The sequence below is a fragment of the Paramisgurnus dabryanus genome, chromosome 1 (assembly GCF_030506205.2).
Source record: "Paramisgurnus dabryanus chromosome 1, PD_genome_1.1, whole genome shotgun sequence".
In the NCBI taxonomy this organism is placed as follows: Eukaryota; Metazoa; Chordata; class Actinopteri; order Cypriniformes; family Cobitidae; genus Paramisgurnus; species Paramisgurnus dabryanus.
In genome coordinates, this window is record NC_133337.1 from 50,935,395 (window position 1) to 50,953,527 (window position 18,133).

General features: G+C 38.0%; 1 protein-coding gene across 2 annotated transcripts in view; it reads right to left on the minus strand.

Annotated features, from left to right (window-relative positions):
- Nucleotides 1-18,133, minus strand: part of LOC135744627 (TANK-binding kinase 1-binding protein 1) — a 60,890-nt gene that overhangs the window by 15,646 nt on the left and 27,111 nt on the right. For both annotated transcript variants that reach the window (XM_073815422.1, XM_073815420.1), the window contains exons 2-5: nt 16,250-16,491; nt 11,221-11,346; nt 5,096-5,200; nt 2,379-2,523 (exon numbers count right to left, since the gene is read on the minus strand). In XM_073815422.1, the coding sequence (XP_073671523.1) occupies nt 2,379-2,523; nt 5,096-5,200; nt 11,221-11,346; nt 16,250-16,474 (601 nt within the window). In that variant the 5' untranslated portion in view covers nt 16,475-16,491. The remainder of the gene's footprint in view (nt 1-2,378; nt 2,524-5,095; nt 5,201-11,220; nt 11,347-16,249; nt 16,492-18,133) is intronic.

Sequence of the window (18,133 nt, forward strand, 5' to 3'; positions counted from 1 at the left end):
AAAAAGCAACACAGCCCTGCACGCCTACATCTCACACCAAACTACAGTTTACGGTGAAATGGATTTTTACTCCTCCTGCTACATTTGCATGTAATATTAGTATTCATGTGCGTGCAAACAAATCTGACATCATCCCTGTGTTGTTATTTTTTCTGGCCTACACAACATCTCTATTGCATAATTTACAAAATGCATAATTGGCTATAATTCTCTGAGATTATTTGGCTTCTGCTGTGTCTCCGAGCACAATATCTCAGCACAACTACTGTATAAAGGTTGACTGAAATGTTTTACATTTAAAAAGGGTCATAGTTGAGCGTTTACACTCTTGCAATTATGCTTTCATCTCAGTTAAGAGTCATTGCTGTAGTGGGCAGATGCACTTTTGATGACCCTAGTTTAAGTCCTTGCTCAGCGTCCCTTGCAAGTTCCGTCCCTGTACTTTCCTGTCCTTTATAAACTCTGTCAATTAATACCCCAAAAATAACCAAAAAAGTCACTGCTGAACTCTTGTCTGTATCAAGAAAGCACAATGAAAGTGAGAAAAAATGATGACCAATGCATTGGCCTGTTTGAAGTCCTTTATAAGAAATTATCTCTTTGAAAACTATAAGGCTTGATAGAATACTAATCTGAAAATTTGAAGCATATTTAATGAAAATGGACGCTTCAAAGACCCTAATACAAAATGGTGTTATGGTGGCATACAAATGAAGAAACTATATAAAGTAGCAAATAATGAATGAGGTCAAAAATGATATTAAACCCATGATTTACTCACCCTGAAGCCGTCCGAGATGCAAATGTCCATTATTTTTCAGACGAACACATTTTCAGTTATTTTAGAAAATGTTTTAGATCTTACAGTTAATCAAATGTAAAGTTACGGGGTCCACGTCCTTCAAGTCCAAAAAAATGTGCATCCATCCTTCACAAAATAAATCCAAACGGCTCCACGATGATAAACAAAGGCTTTCTGAGGGTAATCCGTGCCATTTTGTTGTAGAAATATCCACTTTTAAAACTTAATAAATGAAAATTACTAGCTTCTGGTAACGCAGCCATCTTAGTCGCGTCCGCAGTTTACGGAGGGTTTTGTGCTGCTGCTCTGGGCAAAATAAAAGTGCGTACACTCGCGGATACTCTAAAGTCTTAAGGCCGCGGTATACTTTTTCCACGTACACGTCCGGCTCATGCGCGCACATGTCTGCGCAGCTTTATAAGTATACTCCCCGCGGCTACAAGCAGATGGCTGCGTTCGACACTATACGCAATATGCACAATATACACAATACAAATTTCTTATTCAAATTATTACTCTACCAGGCCATCAGGGCACCACTGATTTGGCGACATTTACAGTATATTAAAACATTAGGATAGGTGAAGAAAAGTACCCGATCCACCATTGCAAACACAGTTTAGAACAAACAACAAAACAACAAAGAACAGGAATCAAACATTATGGTAACGAACGTGCTCCACAGCTTTCTGTTATTGGAAGAAGTAAATATTAAAAAAGAAAAACAACACTGCAAACGCTGTCTATTTCCTTTGTATAATTGTTTGTAGTGGAGTATCCTGTCTGAATATTTTCACACGCATGCGCTGTTGTACGTGGACTGTACGCATACCGTCCGCGTGGTCTCAAATTTTGGGCTGCACGTGTACAGTCTGTACGGATGACCGGAGACCCTGAAGACGAAAATGACGTCATGCGGGCGGCCTAGTATACTTTCGGCTTGAGATGGGAAATGATATATGCACATTTTTTGGACTTGAAAGACGTGGACCTCGTAACTTTACTGTTTAGCAGCTGAAAGATATAAGACATTTTCTAAAATAACTGAAAATGTGTTCGTCTGAAAAATGATGGACATATGCATCTCGGACGGCTTCGGGGTGAGTTGATCATGGGTTTAATATCATTTTTGGCCGAACTATCCCTTTAAGCTTCTTAAAAAACTTGCCTCAAAAAGGAACTGGAAGTCTTTAATTTTCAATGAGAAACTGCAATTTCCTTCGTAGTTTATAACTTTAATGTTTTTTTTATGCATAGGCTTAACTGTAAGCAATTGAGTTATAATGCGATTCACGCATACTATCAGCAATGCATCTCATTTCTGGCCATTTTCACAGCCCCTCATTAACATTATGGCTTCAAGCAGTGAGAATGCCAACAGTACAATGATGTGGCAACCCTCCGAGATAAAATCACTGTCAGTATGAATGGCTGACAAACTACTGTAATAACTCTATAAAGCCATTGGAGCGAGAAACTTCTAGTCATTCAATATTATTTCCATTATATTATTATAACACCCCCAAGACTAAAACATAAAGACCATCTGTGTGTGGAAATACAACACAAGACTTACAATGTGGGTCAGGGCTGTGTAGCTGCAGATATTGCATGTCTTTGTTGTGTAGCTGTGTGTTGAGTTTGTGTATAGAGCTCTCCCTCTGCCTTAGAGCCGATTCTAAACTGTGGATCCGCTCGACGTGTTTCTCCACCATAGACGTCTGAAAGATGTGAAGCGAGAAATAAGGGACAGAAATTTATGTTGTAAAAGATTAAACAAGAAACACCCGAAGAGATCACTAAAGAGAGTAAGAGAGGCAATGGGGGATTGATCAAAAGACATACAGGGCTAAGAGGCCATTACTTAAACCATGAAGATTTCTCTCAACGTTCAGGTCTGTGAGAGATTTTACCAGCAATAAAAGATGAGAACATGTACAGACATACAGTAACAGCTGTTGGGTGGCTGAGTGTTTTAGAGAAGTGGAAGGCAATCATGCAATTTTCAAAAACCAAGTCCCTGGGTCACATTCAAATCAAGACGTCAGTGTTTAAGGATGCGAGCATGCATACTGTATATCAGGGTTCCCATGGGTCCTTGAAAGATTGTGAATCTGGGGGGGGGGGGAATTCAAGGCCCTGGGAAGTTTTTGAAATATACATACGACCAGATTTTTAAAATGAAAACCGGGGACAATTTCTTGTTAAATGGTCAAAATATCATTAAAATCTCATTTGTTGTTATCTATGAATTACAAAATGGGGCAAAATGTTTTTTTAAAGTTTTCTTCTTTTTATTGTTGTGGGTTCACTGCAAAAAATGACTTACTTCTTACTTAATAGTATTTTTGTCGTCTTTTCAGTTAAAATATCTAAAAAATCTTAAATCAAGATGCATTTTCTTGATAAGCAAAATCCCCTAAGAAAAATCTAGCTTTAAGAAAAAAAATTAAATGAATTTGTGTTTACAACATGCTTGTTTTAAGCACCAAATTGATATTTTGGTCTAAAAATTAGACTTATATTCGTAGGTCGTTGAACAATTTCTGTATCCTAAAAATCTATTTTTTCCCGTTTTTTACAAGAGACATACCCCATCATCAAAAATGACTTGTAAGGTACTACTTCAGCTGATTTCATAACATTGTAAACGTGAAGAACAGAAGGAATAATGCAAAATGTAAACATATTTAGCCTATACAAAACAAATGCTCCGTAACATACTGTGATCAGTTCACTTCATTGGTTTATTATTTTATTTTAACATGAGTAGTTAGTACCTTAAGCCACCATAACTTTAACTGTTTTCGTATCTAATGATAACTTGATTGATGATAATGACGCTTGCTTTCTCATGTGTCTCCTAGTAAATTCTTCATCGCGAAATCAGTGGCGTGCGCAAGTAATAAGTAGCTCGCGGCCCCCTCTGCTGGTGAAAATAATCATTACATGATTATTCCGATCTGTTTTTCAGTGTATTTGCTGGTTGTTTTGGACATGCTGTAAAACGGGGACATTTCCGGGGACAGCTTCAGTCGGGGACAGAACACCAAAAAACGGGACTGTCCCCGGAAAACGGGGACGTCTGGTCACCTTAACAGGTCATTGAAAGTGCTTATTTTATGCAAGAAGTTTTCTGGGGAAACAAAATCCATATTATTCCCTGTGTAGTGTAGGATAATATCATAAAAATTCTAGACTTTTTAAGCACACGTGCTAAACTGTTCGCTTTAAAGCAACACCAAAGAGTTTTTTTTTTACCTTAAAATAACGTTTCCAAAAAAAGTTTCAGTGGTTCATCCACTCAAAACAGGGTGAATGGCACTTTCACATTCGCTTTGCAGCCCTCTATCGGCCAAAACCGCACTAAAGAAGTTTCCAACCGTCGGGTAGTGGTCCTGTAGTTCGAGTGAAAACTACAAAAACTTGCTTTACGACAGACCTACAATCCAATCAGAGCCAGCTATGCTGCAGTATTTACGAAAGTGCTAATGAACAATTACGCTTCTAACCTGTAGGGGGAGCAAAGAGCAATAACTCTTTAGTGTTGCTTTAAATGCTTATATCTTCTGTATGCGAATGTTGATTCATACTAAAATGCTTTTTTTAATTTGACACATGAAAACGTCTCGTGTTACATATGTAACTGTTGTTCCCCGAGTAGGGAATGAGACGCTGCGTCTCCCTTTGCATTACTTCCTGCGACCCTGTAACGCCGTCTTTGGCTATATTTCAGATAGCGATAAACTTCCTGGCTCCCGCATTACACTGTCTTTGTCATAAGCCTCACCATTGGTTGAATTTGATAAACACATTTAGACGCATATACCCCTGTAGGCGTCCCCAAATGTCACCGCAGTGACGCAGCGCGAGTTCCCTCGAAAGGGAACTGTAACAATGTATCTTAAAAGGAAACACGATGTCACCTTGCTCTCATTTGAAATGTGTCCCCACATTTAGTCCTTTTTTTTAGGGTATTGGACCTGGAAAGTCCTTGAAAGGTCCTTGAATTTGAAGTTAACTAAGGTGTGGGAACCATGTAATATGATTAAGAGCTTTTATTTCATGATTCATTATTATAAGGGCTATTTTGGAACCAAATCAAATTCATACGACCAGTTAGAAACGTATGAATGGTACAAGATTCATCATGTGGACACCTGGTTGGATTAAAGTCTGTTGCACACAGAGAGGCTAATTATCACAACTGCCCATTCGCTCTGCAGCCAAACACAGCATGAATGGATGTCAGGGGAGGGTGTGAAGCATTAAATGATTCAGGAGAACTCTCACCATCTTGTCGAGGTCACGTTGAAGACTGGTCTTCTCCATGTGGATCTTCTCATAGGCTTGAATGACATCTTCCAACTGTTCCTCTCGTTCTTTGCTCTTCTGAAGCTGAAGAACACACATTTATAAAAAGTTGCTTTATGGTACAGTAGCGTACCATAATCCTCAAGACCTTCAAGAACTTCACATCATGTGTGGAAACTGTTTCTGTGTTTTTCTTCTTTTTGATTTTCCTCTAATGTATGAATAGTAAGCATGCATATGTATACCTCGTTGTTCTCCTGCTATACTGTATTTGTGACTATTTAATTTACATTTTGAAAGTTTACAGTAAATCTGGTACCTGATATGTAGCAGGCTAGCCTGACACGAATCAAACAGCAAACAAGCAGTTTACTTAGCAAAGGAAAATCCATCCAGATTTCACTGGCTCATATCGGCATGAGGAGGCTGTGGGGGTGTCCCGTATGCCACCAACCCAAGCCTATTTCATTCTGGAATCCATCTGGCTACAAAAGTAGCAGACTATGTAATAGAGGATAAAAAGATTTATACTGTAGACACAGAAACATATCACAAACGTTTACAATATCACAGACACGCTTGTGTTGTCGCCTGACACATAAGCATGTACTCCAGTTGGCACTCCCCTGCACTGATCCTTTGGCTTTGTAGATAATAGCTGGTTTTAGTTATACAAAAGCTTCTGTACATAGAGAAAGAACAGAGCAGGGTTTTTATTTTCAATGTTCTGCATCTGATCTCAGTGAAAGCTCATTACTGCCTGGGAGTTATAAAGTAATGATGTAGGGGTAACTATGTAAAATCAGTTCAAATGGGATCAAGTACAAATAATGGAGATTTAACACTAACAAGACAAATTTGGATTCTAACTCGTATTAGAGCAAGGGTTCATTATGTTATTAGGACATAAATGTTTTAGGCAAACCCAATTGGTGCATATACATTGACATTGTCCTCAATTTAACTAACCTTACATTTACTAACGATTAAGCAGTGGCGGCCGGTGACTTCTTTATTTGAGGGCGCATGATGCAAAGTTCGTCACAACATGTATGTAGCCCGTCATGTGTGTGGTTCGTAATTTCAATATATTTGTTCGGTGTGTCGATTAAGGGAGTGTCTTGCATGTATTTTGTGAACGTGAGTGTCTCTTTTATCATAAGCGGTTTTGATGTGTTTGCAGCAGGCACTTATTTTAACAAAACACGTGATGCACATGGTTCACATGACGCAACAAACACATATTTTGAAAACACGACCAACACACACTCCGAACACTATTTAGTGTTTTGGTCTATAGACCAATTTAGAGTAGACGTCACAGTTACGTCACTGCAAGCTGCGCGCGCAATGCGGTTGCAGAAAAACAGTGGAAATGAATTAGACACGAATGAAAAGAGCAAGATAACTCACTAGAAAATGTCCTGTTGTGCTGTTAAGTGTCAGAATAAGAATGCCAAAAAGATGGCTTTCATTTTTATAAAATACCATCGTCGAAGACATCATTTGAAGATAAACGTAGGTGTTTATGATTACAATAAGCCCTTAAACGGACAGAATGGAGCGAGGAAATCATCTGGAAATCTTTTAATAATTAGAATAGAAAATAAGTAGAGAAGATGTCCGGTGTTCTGTCGAAGGCTGTTCCCTCCATGTGTCTCTCATAGTGTTTTTATCACGTTACAATTATAAATTATTCAGAATAAATGTTTTTTTATACTGAAAAAGCAATAATATCACAATTTTTTAAAATGTTTTTATAATTTTGTCGTTTTCTATTATTTCTTATTACTTCCTTATATCTTAGCTTATATCTTCTTCCTGTTTGTTCTAAAATTATTATGTTTACATACTTAATAAATATATAAATATAGCACACACACACACACACACACACACACATTATGTAAAGTGTTATTAATATATAAACAGGCCTTTTTAATGTATGTTTAAACATAATACTTTTATAATAGTTTTAGAACAAACACGTAAGATGAATATAAGGAAGAAATAGAAAACAGGAAAATTATGAAATATTTAATAAACGCTATTATATATAATACATGATAGTATTGCTTTTATATGTACTTTAGCGATTCAGACTGTAAAAATAATTGATTTAGAAAAAAAGAACAATACATATACATTACATACATGCATATCAGTAGCCAAGCCATTTAAACTTTTTATCTATCTAAAAAATAAACGTTACGTGATTAAAATGCTATAAGAAACATTGCACTAAAGGGAAACATAGGGGAATCAGACTTCGACAGAACACCGGATCCATAAAAATCACGGTTTAATGCTAAAACACTTCACAACCCTACTGCGGAGCAGTCACTTTCTGCAACCAGTTTGGCTCCGCCCACAAAAAAACGTCATCTCTGTTTGCAAACACGAAATTGGTCTATTGGACCACAAGTGGATGAGGGAGACACATTCCCGTTCACACCTGGTGTTTTAATTTGTCTCTTTTGTCCACTTTCAACGGCTTCTGTCCTGAGTATTTTGAGGGGATGGTCTATGGGCGAGTCGTTTAAACACGAGCAGGAAAAAAGATGGGTTTATGCGCACTTACATTAGGTCAGAGTACCGCTTCTAATATTGTTATCTTATACAGTATATGTAAGGAATTTTAATGCAATGGATAAGAAAATCGAAACAAAAATGAGAGGCAGACTGCAGCCCATTTTGTTTTAGTGATGGCAGTTTAAAGACCACGCCGAACACTGTGGGTCTGCGCTAGATGTCAGGACAGATGGCAAAACTTTGTGCTCAGTACATTACACAGAGCACATGAGTACATGAATGCATTTTCAAAAGTGGACGAGTTCAGAACTCTTTAGACCCTGTTTATACCTCTATTTATCATGTGATCCGATCAACCAAAACACATCTGATACCAACTGTAAACAGGGCCTTAAGGGGGTCGCACACCGGGCTCGCAGCTCAGCGCCGCGCCAATCTAAAAAAACAGAACACATTTTTTCTATGAGTGTACACACACAGGCGCCACCTGGCGCCTGGCATTTTAAAGTAGATGCTATCTGACTAAGTTTATGCTATTTAATGTACACTTCCGGTGTACGATACCTCTGAGTTCTCCTAGACGCGACTCGACACGGCGCTGAGCTGCGCGTCCAGTGTGCGGAGTACGTTCATGGTATGCCTTTTATCAGTACGTGTGATCGCAGGAAATCAAACCCTTTACTATTTGCGCTACTTAAACAATGCTCTACCAATTGAGAAAGCTTTATTAAAGGCAGGGTCCATGATCTCTGAAAGCCAATGTTGACATTTGAAATCACCTAAACAAACACGCCCCTACCCCAATAGAATCTGGACCTTCTTTTGATAGACCCGCCCCATACATACGCAACCCAGGCAATGATATCGTTTAGTAGACATGCACCTTACTGCTGATTGGCTACAAGTGTGTTTTGGTAGTCCGATTCCCTTTTTCAAAGCGTTTTTCAGAAATCGTGCACTCCGCCTTTAATCATGTTTATTTGTCTCCTTTTTTACCCCAAGAAAAACAATTTAAAAATGTAATTTATGTCGGTTTTTCATGAAAAGCTGTTTTTGATAGTCAGCGTTCACAGTTTGACAGGTCAGCAATTTTGGATAGATCAGCTGTTTTTGTCAATTGCTTGTGGTTTAGCTAACCAAGGTACCGTAGCCTGACTGTCGTTTAATGTAATTTTATTAAGAGAAGTTTATTGCATGGGAAGCTACAGTTTTCAAATAGTTTTCCTAACACTGTTAAAGGATAGAAAACAATGTAAAGAACAAAAAGTGAAGAATGAAACGGGCAATCAAGGAAGGCAGAGAAGAAGAAGGAATATATACACAAAGCACCAGACGTCAGCGAAAGCGAGGGAGGTGTGGGAGAGAGAGAAGAACAGATGACAAAGAGAAATCTGGCTCTTTAAGCAACGATGCTGGGTGGCTATGGAAACACATAGCAAGCATCATTAATTAATGAGATGCTTCGCCCGGCAACAAGCTGACTGATGCAGAGAGAGAGAGAGAGAGAGAGGGAGAGAAAGAGAAAGAGAGAGAGTGTATGATCATCACATATACACTTCACATCACAGCTAGTTGAGAGAGAGACTGCTATGAGTGAGGTGTTTAGGAAAGCAAAACCGAATACATTGTGGTCCATGTTATGTAAGGCTTTTGTCATTAATGACTGGGCATCTGAACGAGTCCGGTTCTTCTTCATTACCCTACAAATCTTGTTTTCCCTCTAATCTTTCCATTTAGTGTTGTGTAGTCCAGATTTTCAACATAATAAAGCTAAATTACATTATGAAAAGGCATTGGTTCAGTTAGCAAAACAACAGATGGAATACACTCCAAAAAATAATGAGTGTATGTGTATGTGTATGCATTTGCGTATTTAGCAAGATTTGGGTAAAATTCAACATTTAAAAATTGTCTGCATTTGGATTTATGAATTGAAAATTGATTGAACTGGCAGAGCCCCTCGGGATGTTGAATTGGACTTTAAATTGAAACGACAGAAAGAGAAATGTACTAAATTGCATTTCCAGGACATAGACATCTATTTACAGAGGACATTTATGAGTCCAAAACAACAACGAAATGGGAAAGAGCAGAAACCCTCTTGAGTGTTGTACAAGGTCTTGTAAACCTGTTTTATGTTTTCTGGCTCAACTTTTGGGTAAATAGTTGCATTTACGATTCTGAAATCTTATTTCCATAGCCATTACTGAGTTGAATAGGTAGTATAAAATATAAAGTATATATAGTGAATACAAATTTCTGTAACTGGCATGTATTTATGGGTAATTTGAACACTACTTTTCTCAATTTAAAGCAATCAGCATGGTAAGTTCAAACATGTAACCACGTTGTTAAAGGAACAGTATGTAAGAAATTTAAATCAATTAATCATAAAATGGCCCGAATATGTCACTAGACATTAAGAAATCATCTTCATTTCAAATACTTATATCACTGACAACAGTGGTCCGGCCAGGATATTGTCATTTAAAAAGTGGAGTTGCAGCCCTCAACTGATGTTTATGTTGTCGTTTTGTGTATTGGCCAACAGTTGTGTGATTGCAGTACCAGTTTTAGCCACAAGTTTTGTGATTGCAATACCAGTTTTGGCCAGAATCCTACATACTGTTCCTTTAACATCGATTTTCTATGATGACTAGTTGTAATATAACCATTTCGTCATGAGACACAAGAATCAACAAGATTCCAATTTATCTATATGCTGATCAATATTATCCCATAGCAACGTAGTGGTCGCTAAATCAACTCAAATTATGAAGTTTTTTTTCACTTCAAAAGACTGGAGATTTCTTTTAAATGGGACATATCATGGAAATCTGACTTGTTCATGTTTAAGTGCTATAATTGGGTCCCCAGTGCTTCTATCAACCTAGAAAATGTGAAAAAGATCAACCCAGTAACTTAATTTTGGTAAACCATTCTCTGCAAGCATGTGAAAAAATAGGTCATTGAAATTTGGCTCCCCTTGTGATGTCAGAAGGGGTAATACCACCCATTAATCTGCACTATCCAACCACGGCACTGCCATTTAGTGCAGAGATCAACTCATTTGCATTTAAAGGACACACCCAACAACTGCACATTTTTGCTCACACCTATGAAGTGGCAATTTTAACATGTTATAATAAATTATATATATGGTATTTTGAGCTGAAACTTCACATACAAACTCTGGGGACAGAGTAGAAACTAACTGTAGAAGAGAAGTTGTATACATCTGGGGTGGCATGAGGGTGAATAAATTATGAGAAATTATATATCCTACAAGTTTTCTGTTTCCTGTAATTCAGAAATTAAATTATGAATAAATAAAATATGTTTTTCCCATTTAGTTTTGAATGTACACAACTATTAAATATATAATGTACACACTGCTAATATAGTCCCACATAGACACGTTCTGGTATTTATTCTGCCAGTGTTACTGAGGTCTGATTTGGGGATAAAAAGTGTGTCATTTTGACATCGGTTTGCATTCATTGGATGTTGCTATAGAGAAAGTGTGTGTGTGTTTGGGTGTGTGCATTTGTCTATGTTTGTGTTTGCCTCACCTCAACGGTGAGCATGTTGACTCTCTGTTGCAGGCTGCCATTTTCTGACTGGAGCAGGGCAGTGTCCTTGGGCTCAAAGGAGCAGTAGGAATTTCTGTCATCTCCAAACTCACTTATCATGGGGAACTGCATGCAAAAACAAACACACACACAGAAATATTAATCACAATGGTGATCACAGGCACAAAGCATACAAATTAAAATAGATTTAACTTAAATAGTTTAAAAGTATCATGTTTTTAAAGAAAAAACATCAAATTCATAGCATAACATGGAAGGTTTAGCGCATTGCATTGTGGGATATAATAATCCATGTTGTAAATTTAGTGAATGTGGTAGGAATTTCCGTCTGCCATCAGTCTGCATTATCAGTCTGTAAATTGTATGTATATTATATAATCAGTCCTTAAAGAAAAACGCAGAGATTTTTTGTGATTGTTGCTGGCAAGAATCCTTGATCTTGCGGCACGTTCTCTTAAAAAATGCGATGGAATATGTAGGATATTTATGCAATTTTATGCGATGAAATTGCAGAAACTTGCAAAAATTGCGGGAACTTGCAAAAACTGTGACAACTTGCAAAAACTGCGGAAACTTGCAAAAACTGTTTGCAGCTTTTGAAGCTTTTCAATGATGTTCACGTCACATAATCACGTCACTTCGTAACTTCCCATGGCAACAGTGGACATGGCTGCACTTCTGTGAAGTACATGCAACATTTTTCAACTTTGTGCTAAGATTTTAGTGACTTTTTGCTATGAACATGCGGGGATTATAAAATCATGCAAGCCCCGCATATTTTGCCCCCAGAGAATCTGCCATTTATGCAGTGAAAGTGTGGCGTATTTGGAAAAATGCGGCCCCGCAAAAATATGCAGACTTTGGCTGATTATGCATTGAATCTTGCAATTGCATAATCGCGTTTTTGTCACGACTGTTATGTAGATATAGTAAAAGTAGAATGCTGACATGCGATACTAAAAATTGCTTATTTGAAAAAACAGACTTTTCCTGAAACTGCCCTCAGCAATATGTGATCAGTCACACAAAAGTCGTGTTATAGACCAGTGGTTTTCAAACTGGGGGCCGGGAGATGGTGCCAGGGGGGCCCCAGTTTTATGACATTTTATGAAATACATTAATTTATCATGAATTCTGTGTAATTAAACATAAAAAATAAGGTTACTAACCAAAAGCACTACTTTTTGTATAATTTAATGTTTGTTTTTTATTAAAATGTTGAGTTTTAGAATAGTTTTTGTCACAAATTTTCTTTGGGGGGCCGCGAAGGAATGCACCGTACACAAGGGGGGCCGCACGCTGAAAAAGTTTGGGAACCACTGTTATAGACAATGATCAGAAATCAGAAAAAAATTAAAAAACAATACATAAAATGACACGAAAAAGAAAGTCGTGCTACGAAAAAAAAAAAAACGTTTTTATAGAAATTCCTGTGAGTGACACGAAAAAGACATTTGTGCTCAAGGCATGTAAAATAGCTGAATTCGTGCCATAGACACGAAAAAATTTATCAAATTCTACGTGACTATAACACGACTTTCTGTGAGATCATGTTGTTATAAACGTATATTTTTTCTTTTAAAAGAAAAAAGAACCCAACAGTCCATTTTACTGCATAAACGCAAGTGGGTGACTCAGTAATTTCGGGGTTTTAACTCACTTAGCCAGTCAATTTATAGCAAACACTCCTTTTCCATTTAGAGGGGCCTGCTTTCATAGGCTACAAGTTCATCTCCTACATCATCATTTATCGCACTATTGGCATCAGCAGACGCTATGTGTTTTGATGTAATGCATATATATTTTTCACTCCTACATGAATCTTCCACATTTAGCCTTTTGCCAGGCAGGGAGCCATAATGAACGCAGAACCCTGGAGGCACTTATCCCCTCGCCTTATGCGAAACCAGGTGCTCTTCAGAGGACCGCCTTAGAGGGTGTATATACATGCATATGTTTGGGCAGGGCTAAACCAAAAAGTTTGAAAAATGCCCAATCTGTTAGATCTGCCCAATCTTTTACCTTCAGCTCTCCCTATAGAGGTCAAACAGCTGCCCAACGTGCCAAGTCATACAGTAGGCAAAGATCACATCAAATGAACCAGCCGGAAACTGAATAAGGAACATTTTGTTGTGTAATGCAAGATAAACACGTTTATGTATTGGGAGGACACTTTATTTAAAGTTACTTGCAGTGCATTGATGCCAAACACGTGCATGACCTTGGCAGAAACATGATAATTTCTATTCTGTTCTACTTTATGAAGAGTAAAATCTATGTGAATGAAATGTTAAGAAATAAACTATGGCTAAATGTACTGTTCAGCAGCCTCAGGAAAATCTTCTATTGTGTTTTTGTGTCCCCATCCTCCCTGTCTGACCTCCTCATTAAAAACATACTTGTTTATATTGCATGCCATCTGGGATATAAATAAGCATTTCTCATACATGAAATCCTAGGCACAGCTCTTAATAAAGGCTCATTAATCAACCCCCTCTTGAATGCTTAAGCTTAAACTATGCCAACCGTTTACATCAGTACTAAGCTAATATATATTCATTGTTTTACATGGGAACTGACTGTAAAGCAACTCTACTGTACAATAGTGCAGTTATTTGAAGTGCTTGAGCTCTGCCAACATTAGTGACATAAATAGGATCTGTGGGAAAACAGTGGCCACCCCCATCCTCTCAAAGACTACTGTATAAGAATGAATTATGAACCTATATTTAAAATGTATTGTATTGATTATGCTAAGTTTCTATTTCTATTTCTCTTTTCCAACAAAACATTTTGTTGAAATTGGTTAATTTAATTTTATAAGTTAAAGTAGCATAAAAATACACTCACCTAAAGGATTTTTAGGAACACCATACTAATACTGTGTTTAACACCATTTCGCCTTCAGAACTGCCTTAATTCTACGTGGCATTGATTCAACAAGGTGCTGAAAGCATTCTTTAGAAATGTTGGCCCATATTGATAAGATAGCATCTTGCAGTTAATGGAGATTTGTGGGATGCACATCCAGGGCACGAAGCTCCCGTTCCACCACATCTCAAAGATGCTCTATTGGGTTGAGATCTGGTGACTGTGGGGGCCATTTTAGTACAATGAACTCATTGTCATGTTCAAGAAACCAATTTGAAATGATTTGAGCTTTGTGACATGGTGCATTATCCTGCTGGAAGTAGCCATCAGAGGATGGGTACATGGTGGTCATAAAGGGATGGACATGGTCAGAAACAATGCTCAGGTAGGCTGTGGCATTTAAAGATGCCCAATTGGCACTAAGGGGCCTAAAGTGTAGCAAGAAAACATCACAGACATCATTACACCACCACCAGCCTGCACAGTGGTAATAAGGCATGATGGATCCATGTTCTCATTCTGTTTACGCCAAATTCTGACTCTACCATCTGAATGTCTCAACAGAAATCGAGACTCATCAGACCAGGCAACATTTTTTCAGTCTTAAACTCTCCAATTTTGGTGAGCTCATGCAAATTGTAGCCTTTTTTTTCCTATTTGTAGTGGAGATGAGTGGTACCCGGTGGGGTCTTCTGCTGTTGTAGCCCATCCGCCTCAAGGTTGTGCGTGTTGTGGCTTCACAAATGCTTTGCTGCATCCCTCGGTTGTAACAAGTGGTTATTTCAGTCAAAGTTGCTCTTCTATCAGCTTGAATCAGTCGGCCCATTCTCCTCTGACCTCTAGCATCAACAAGGCATTTTCGCCCACAGGAATGCCACATACTGGATGTTTTTCCCTTTTCACACCATTCTTTGTAAACCCTAGAAATGGTTGTGCGTGAAAATCCCAGTAACTGAGCAGATTGTGAAATACTCAGAGTGGCCCGTCTGGCACCACCAACCATGCCAAGCTCAAAATTGCTTAAATCACCTTTCTTTCCCATTCTGACATTCAGTTTGGAGTTCAGAAGATTGTCTTGCCCAGGACCACACCCCTAAATGCATTGAAGCAACTGCCATGTGATTGGTTGATTAGATAATTGCATTAATAAGAAATTTAACAGGTGTTCCTAATAATTCTTTAGGTGAGTGTATATGGTGATCCAACAAAAAAGTGCATAATACATTTTAAGTTGCTCTTTGGAAGATTATCATATCATGCAGGGATCATAAAATTGATCATTAGGTTTTGAACACATTTGATATCAAAGCCCACTAAGTTTATGCTGTCACTAAAGACAAAGAAAATACTAAGAAATTCTTGTATGTAGATTAAAGTAAGCTTTTCTATTATTTGTTTTGTTTAGAAAATAGTTTGTAATTAACATTTTTGTATATATTTTTTTAAATATAGTGTTTTAATTACTATATTTTAATTATTAAAAAAGGTTGCTTAATGTGCAAATATATACAGTTCTATGCAAAAGTCTTAGGCCACCACCATCACCAGCTTTGTTGTTTTCGCAAAGTTTTAATGTCCGTCCATATTTATTTTTCACTCTTTTGATTAAGATACAAACAGAAAATACTGGAAATGTGAACACAAAATTCAAAATAAAACCATTTTCAGAACTAAATGTCTTCTTTAGGCATCAGTCAGTATTTAGTGTGACCTCTCTTGGCACAAAACACATCTTGAGATTTTTTTTAGGGTAACTGAAGTCTTGAAGTCATTCGATTAGAATTTGTAATTAGGATTTAATTTCATTTAGGTTTAAGAGATCCTGCAGTTGGCAACTATTTCTCAAGTGAAAGGGGAGTTTACCCTAAATACTTGACACTTCAGCTTATACTTTTATACTGTTTTTAATACTACATACACATTTTCTAGTTGTATTCTACTAAAGAGACTGAGAAATAATGATATGATCACTATACAATTGCAAAAACAACAAATCTAATGCTAGCATAGTGGCCTAAGGCTTTTGCACAGTACTGTCACAGCACCCGCCCGCACTACCCGTAGTTACCTCCCTGACAGGCATATAAGGTGACCGAGCCGTTATCTGAGGATAAATGCTCTTTTGTATGTTTTATACCTTTATCTCATAGATCTTGAGTTTTCTTTTGATGTCTGTATTCTCTCTCTCGAGTCCCGCCAGTCGGGTCTTAATGTCCTGGTAGGCGCTGATGAGCGCAAAGTGGGAGGCAGAGTACATGTCTTCTGATAAGGGAGAGCTGGACCAGCCCACCCCGCATCCATCTTCTTTGAGACCCTCGTTACCCCCCAACAAACCCAGCTGGCTCCCAAAGAGAGACTCCATAACTCCCGACCCTCAACCTGTGAGACAGATAGGGACAGAGAAAGAGGAAGGTTGTGAATTAAAGATTTGTGCTAATTAGCTCTGGGAAATCGGTTCTTTCATCTTTACCATCATTTTCACTCTAGGGGTTTCTTTTAATACTCATGATAACATGTTATTTCTCAGCTACCCTGATCATTAGTATTGACATCGACATCAATGTTCATGTAAACTGCCAAGCAGCACTGAATCAAAGTATTTCCACCACTGTGCCGTGAACCACATGCCCTTCTGGGTACATGTTTGATCTTTTAATGGACAATGGGGATTGTTCTCTGTCAATGAAACATCATAAATTATTAAAGAAGACTACTTCACAGAGCTGAGCTGCGTGACCTAACTCAAGTACATGCTGTGCTGCTAAGTTGATGACATCACCACCTAGTAACAGTGTATGATGCTGAGATCACCTGTATGGTTGCTATTTGTTATGTGGTGATAAAATTAAACTTGTTTTAAAGGGGACAGAGAATGAAAAACCATGTTTACCTTGTCTTTGTTGAATAATGGTAGTCTACCCGCATTCACGAACATAAAAAAAAGTGCTAAACATGCTAAACATCTCAATCTGATAGAAATTCCTCTTTTAGAAATGTCAGCCAGAAAACGGCCCAATCTGAAAAACTGATGCTTATGACATCACAGGCATCTCACTGCCCCTCCACTTTAAAATAATTGGCTAAATTGTTTGAGTGGCAGCAAAGTCAGCCAATCAGTAATGCGATTGCAAGTTAAGAAAGTAGGGGGAGCCAAATGGGTGCAAAACCACTTGTTTAAAAATCTCCCACCCTAATAGAGCTATCTGAGAGAGGTTTTTAGGAAGCTTCTAAGGCATAACAGACCCAAACAAAATTTTTTTGTCTACATGTCACATCACAGAACAAGGATAAATACCCCGTTCAATCATTCTATGTCACCTTTAATGCATATTTTTAACTATAAATTTTAGAAACCAGAATCACACGAGTCCGACCCAAACCAGTGGCATTTATTTTTAACTCAACTGGACCCGAATGTAAACGTTACAACTTTTGTGCCGTCTGCAGAAATTTACCCGACCCGAAATGATCCGAATCACTTTTTACCCGAACCCGACGTGCGTAAATAATTTTATTGAAAGAAAGAACAGATTTGAGACAAACTCGAGATAACAAGACCAGAGTACAACCCAAACGAGTGGCATTTTTTAAACTCGACTGGACCCGAATGTAAACGGTACAACTTGTGTGCAGACTGCAGAAATGTTCCCGACCCAAATCTCTTTTACCTGAAACCGGCATGCATAAATCTTTTTTTTTTAAAGAAAGACCCGACCCGAGACAAACCTGAGAAAATAGGCCCGAGTCCGACCCAAACCAGTGGCATTTTTTTAACTCTACTGGACCCGAATGTAAACGGTACAACTTGTGTGCAGTCTGCAGAAATGTACCCAACCCGAATGACCCAAATTACTTTTTATCTGAAACCGACGTGCATAAATCTTTTTTTTAAAGAAAGACCCAACCCGAGACAAACCCGAGAAAATTAGACCCGAGTCCGACCCAAACCAGTGGCATTTTTTTAACTATACTGGACCCGACTGTAAACGGTACAATTTGTGTGCAGTCTGCAGAAATGTAC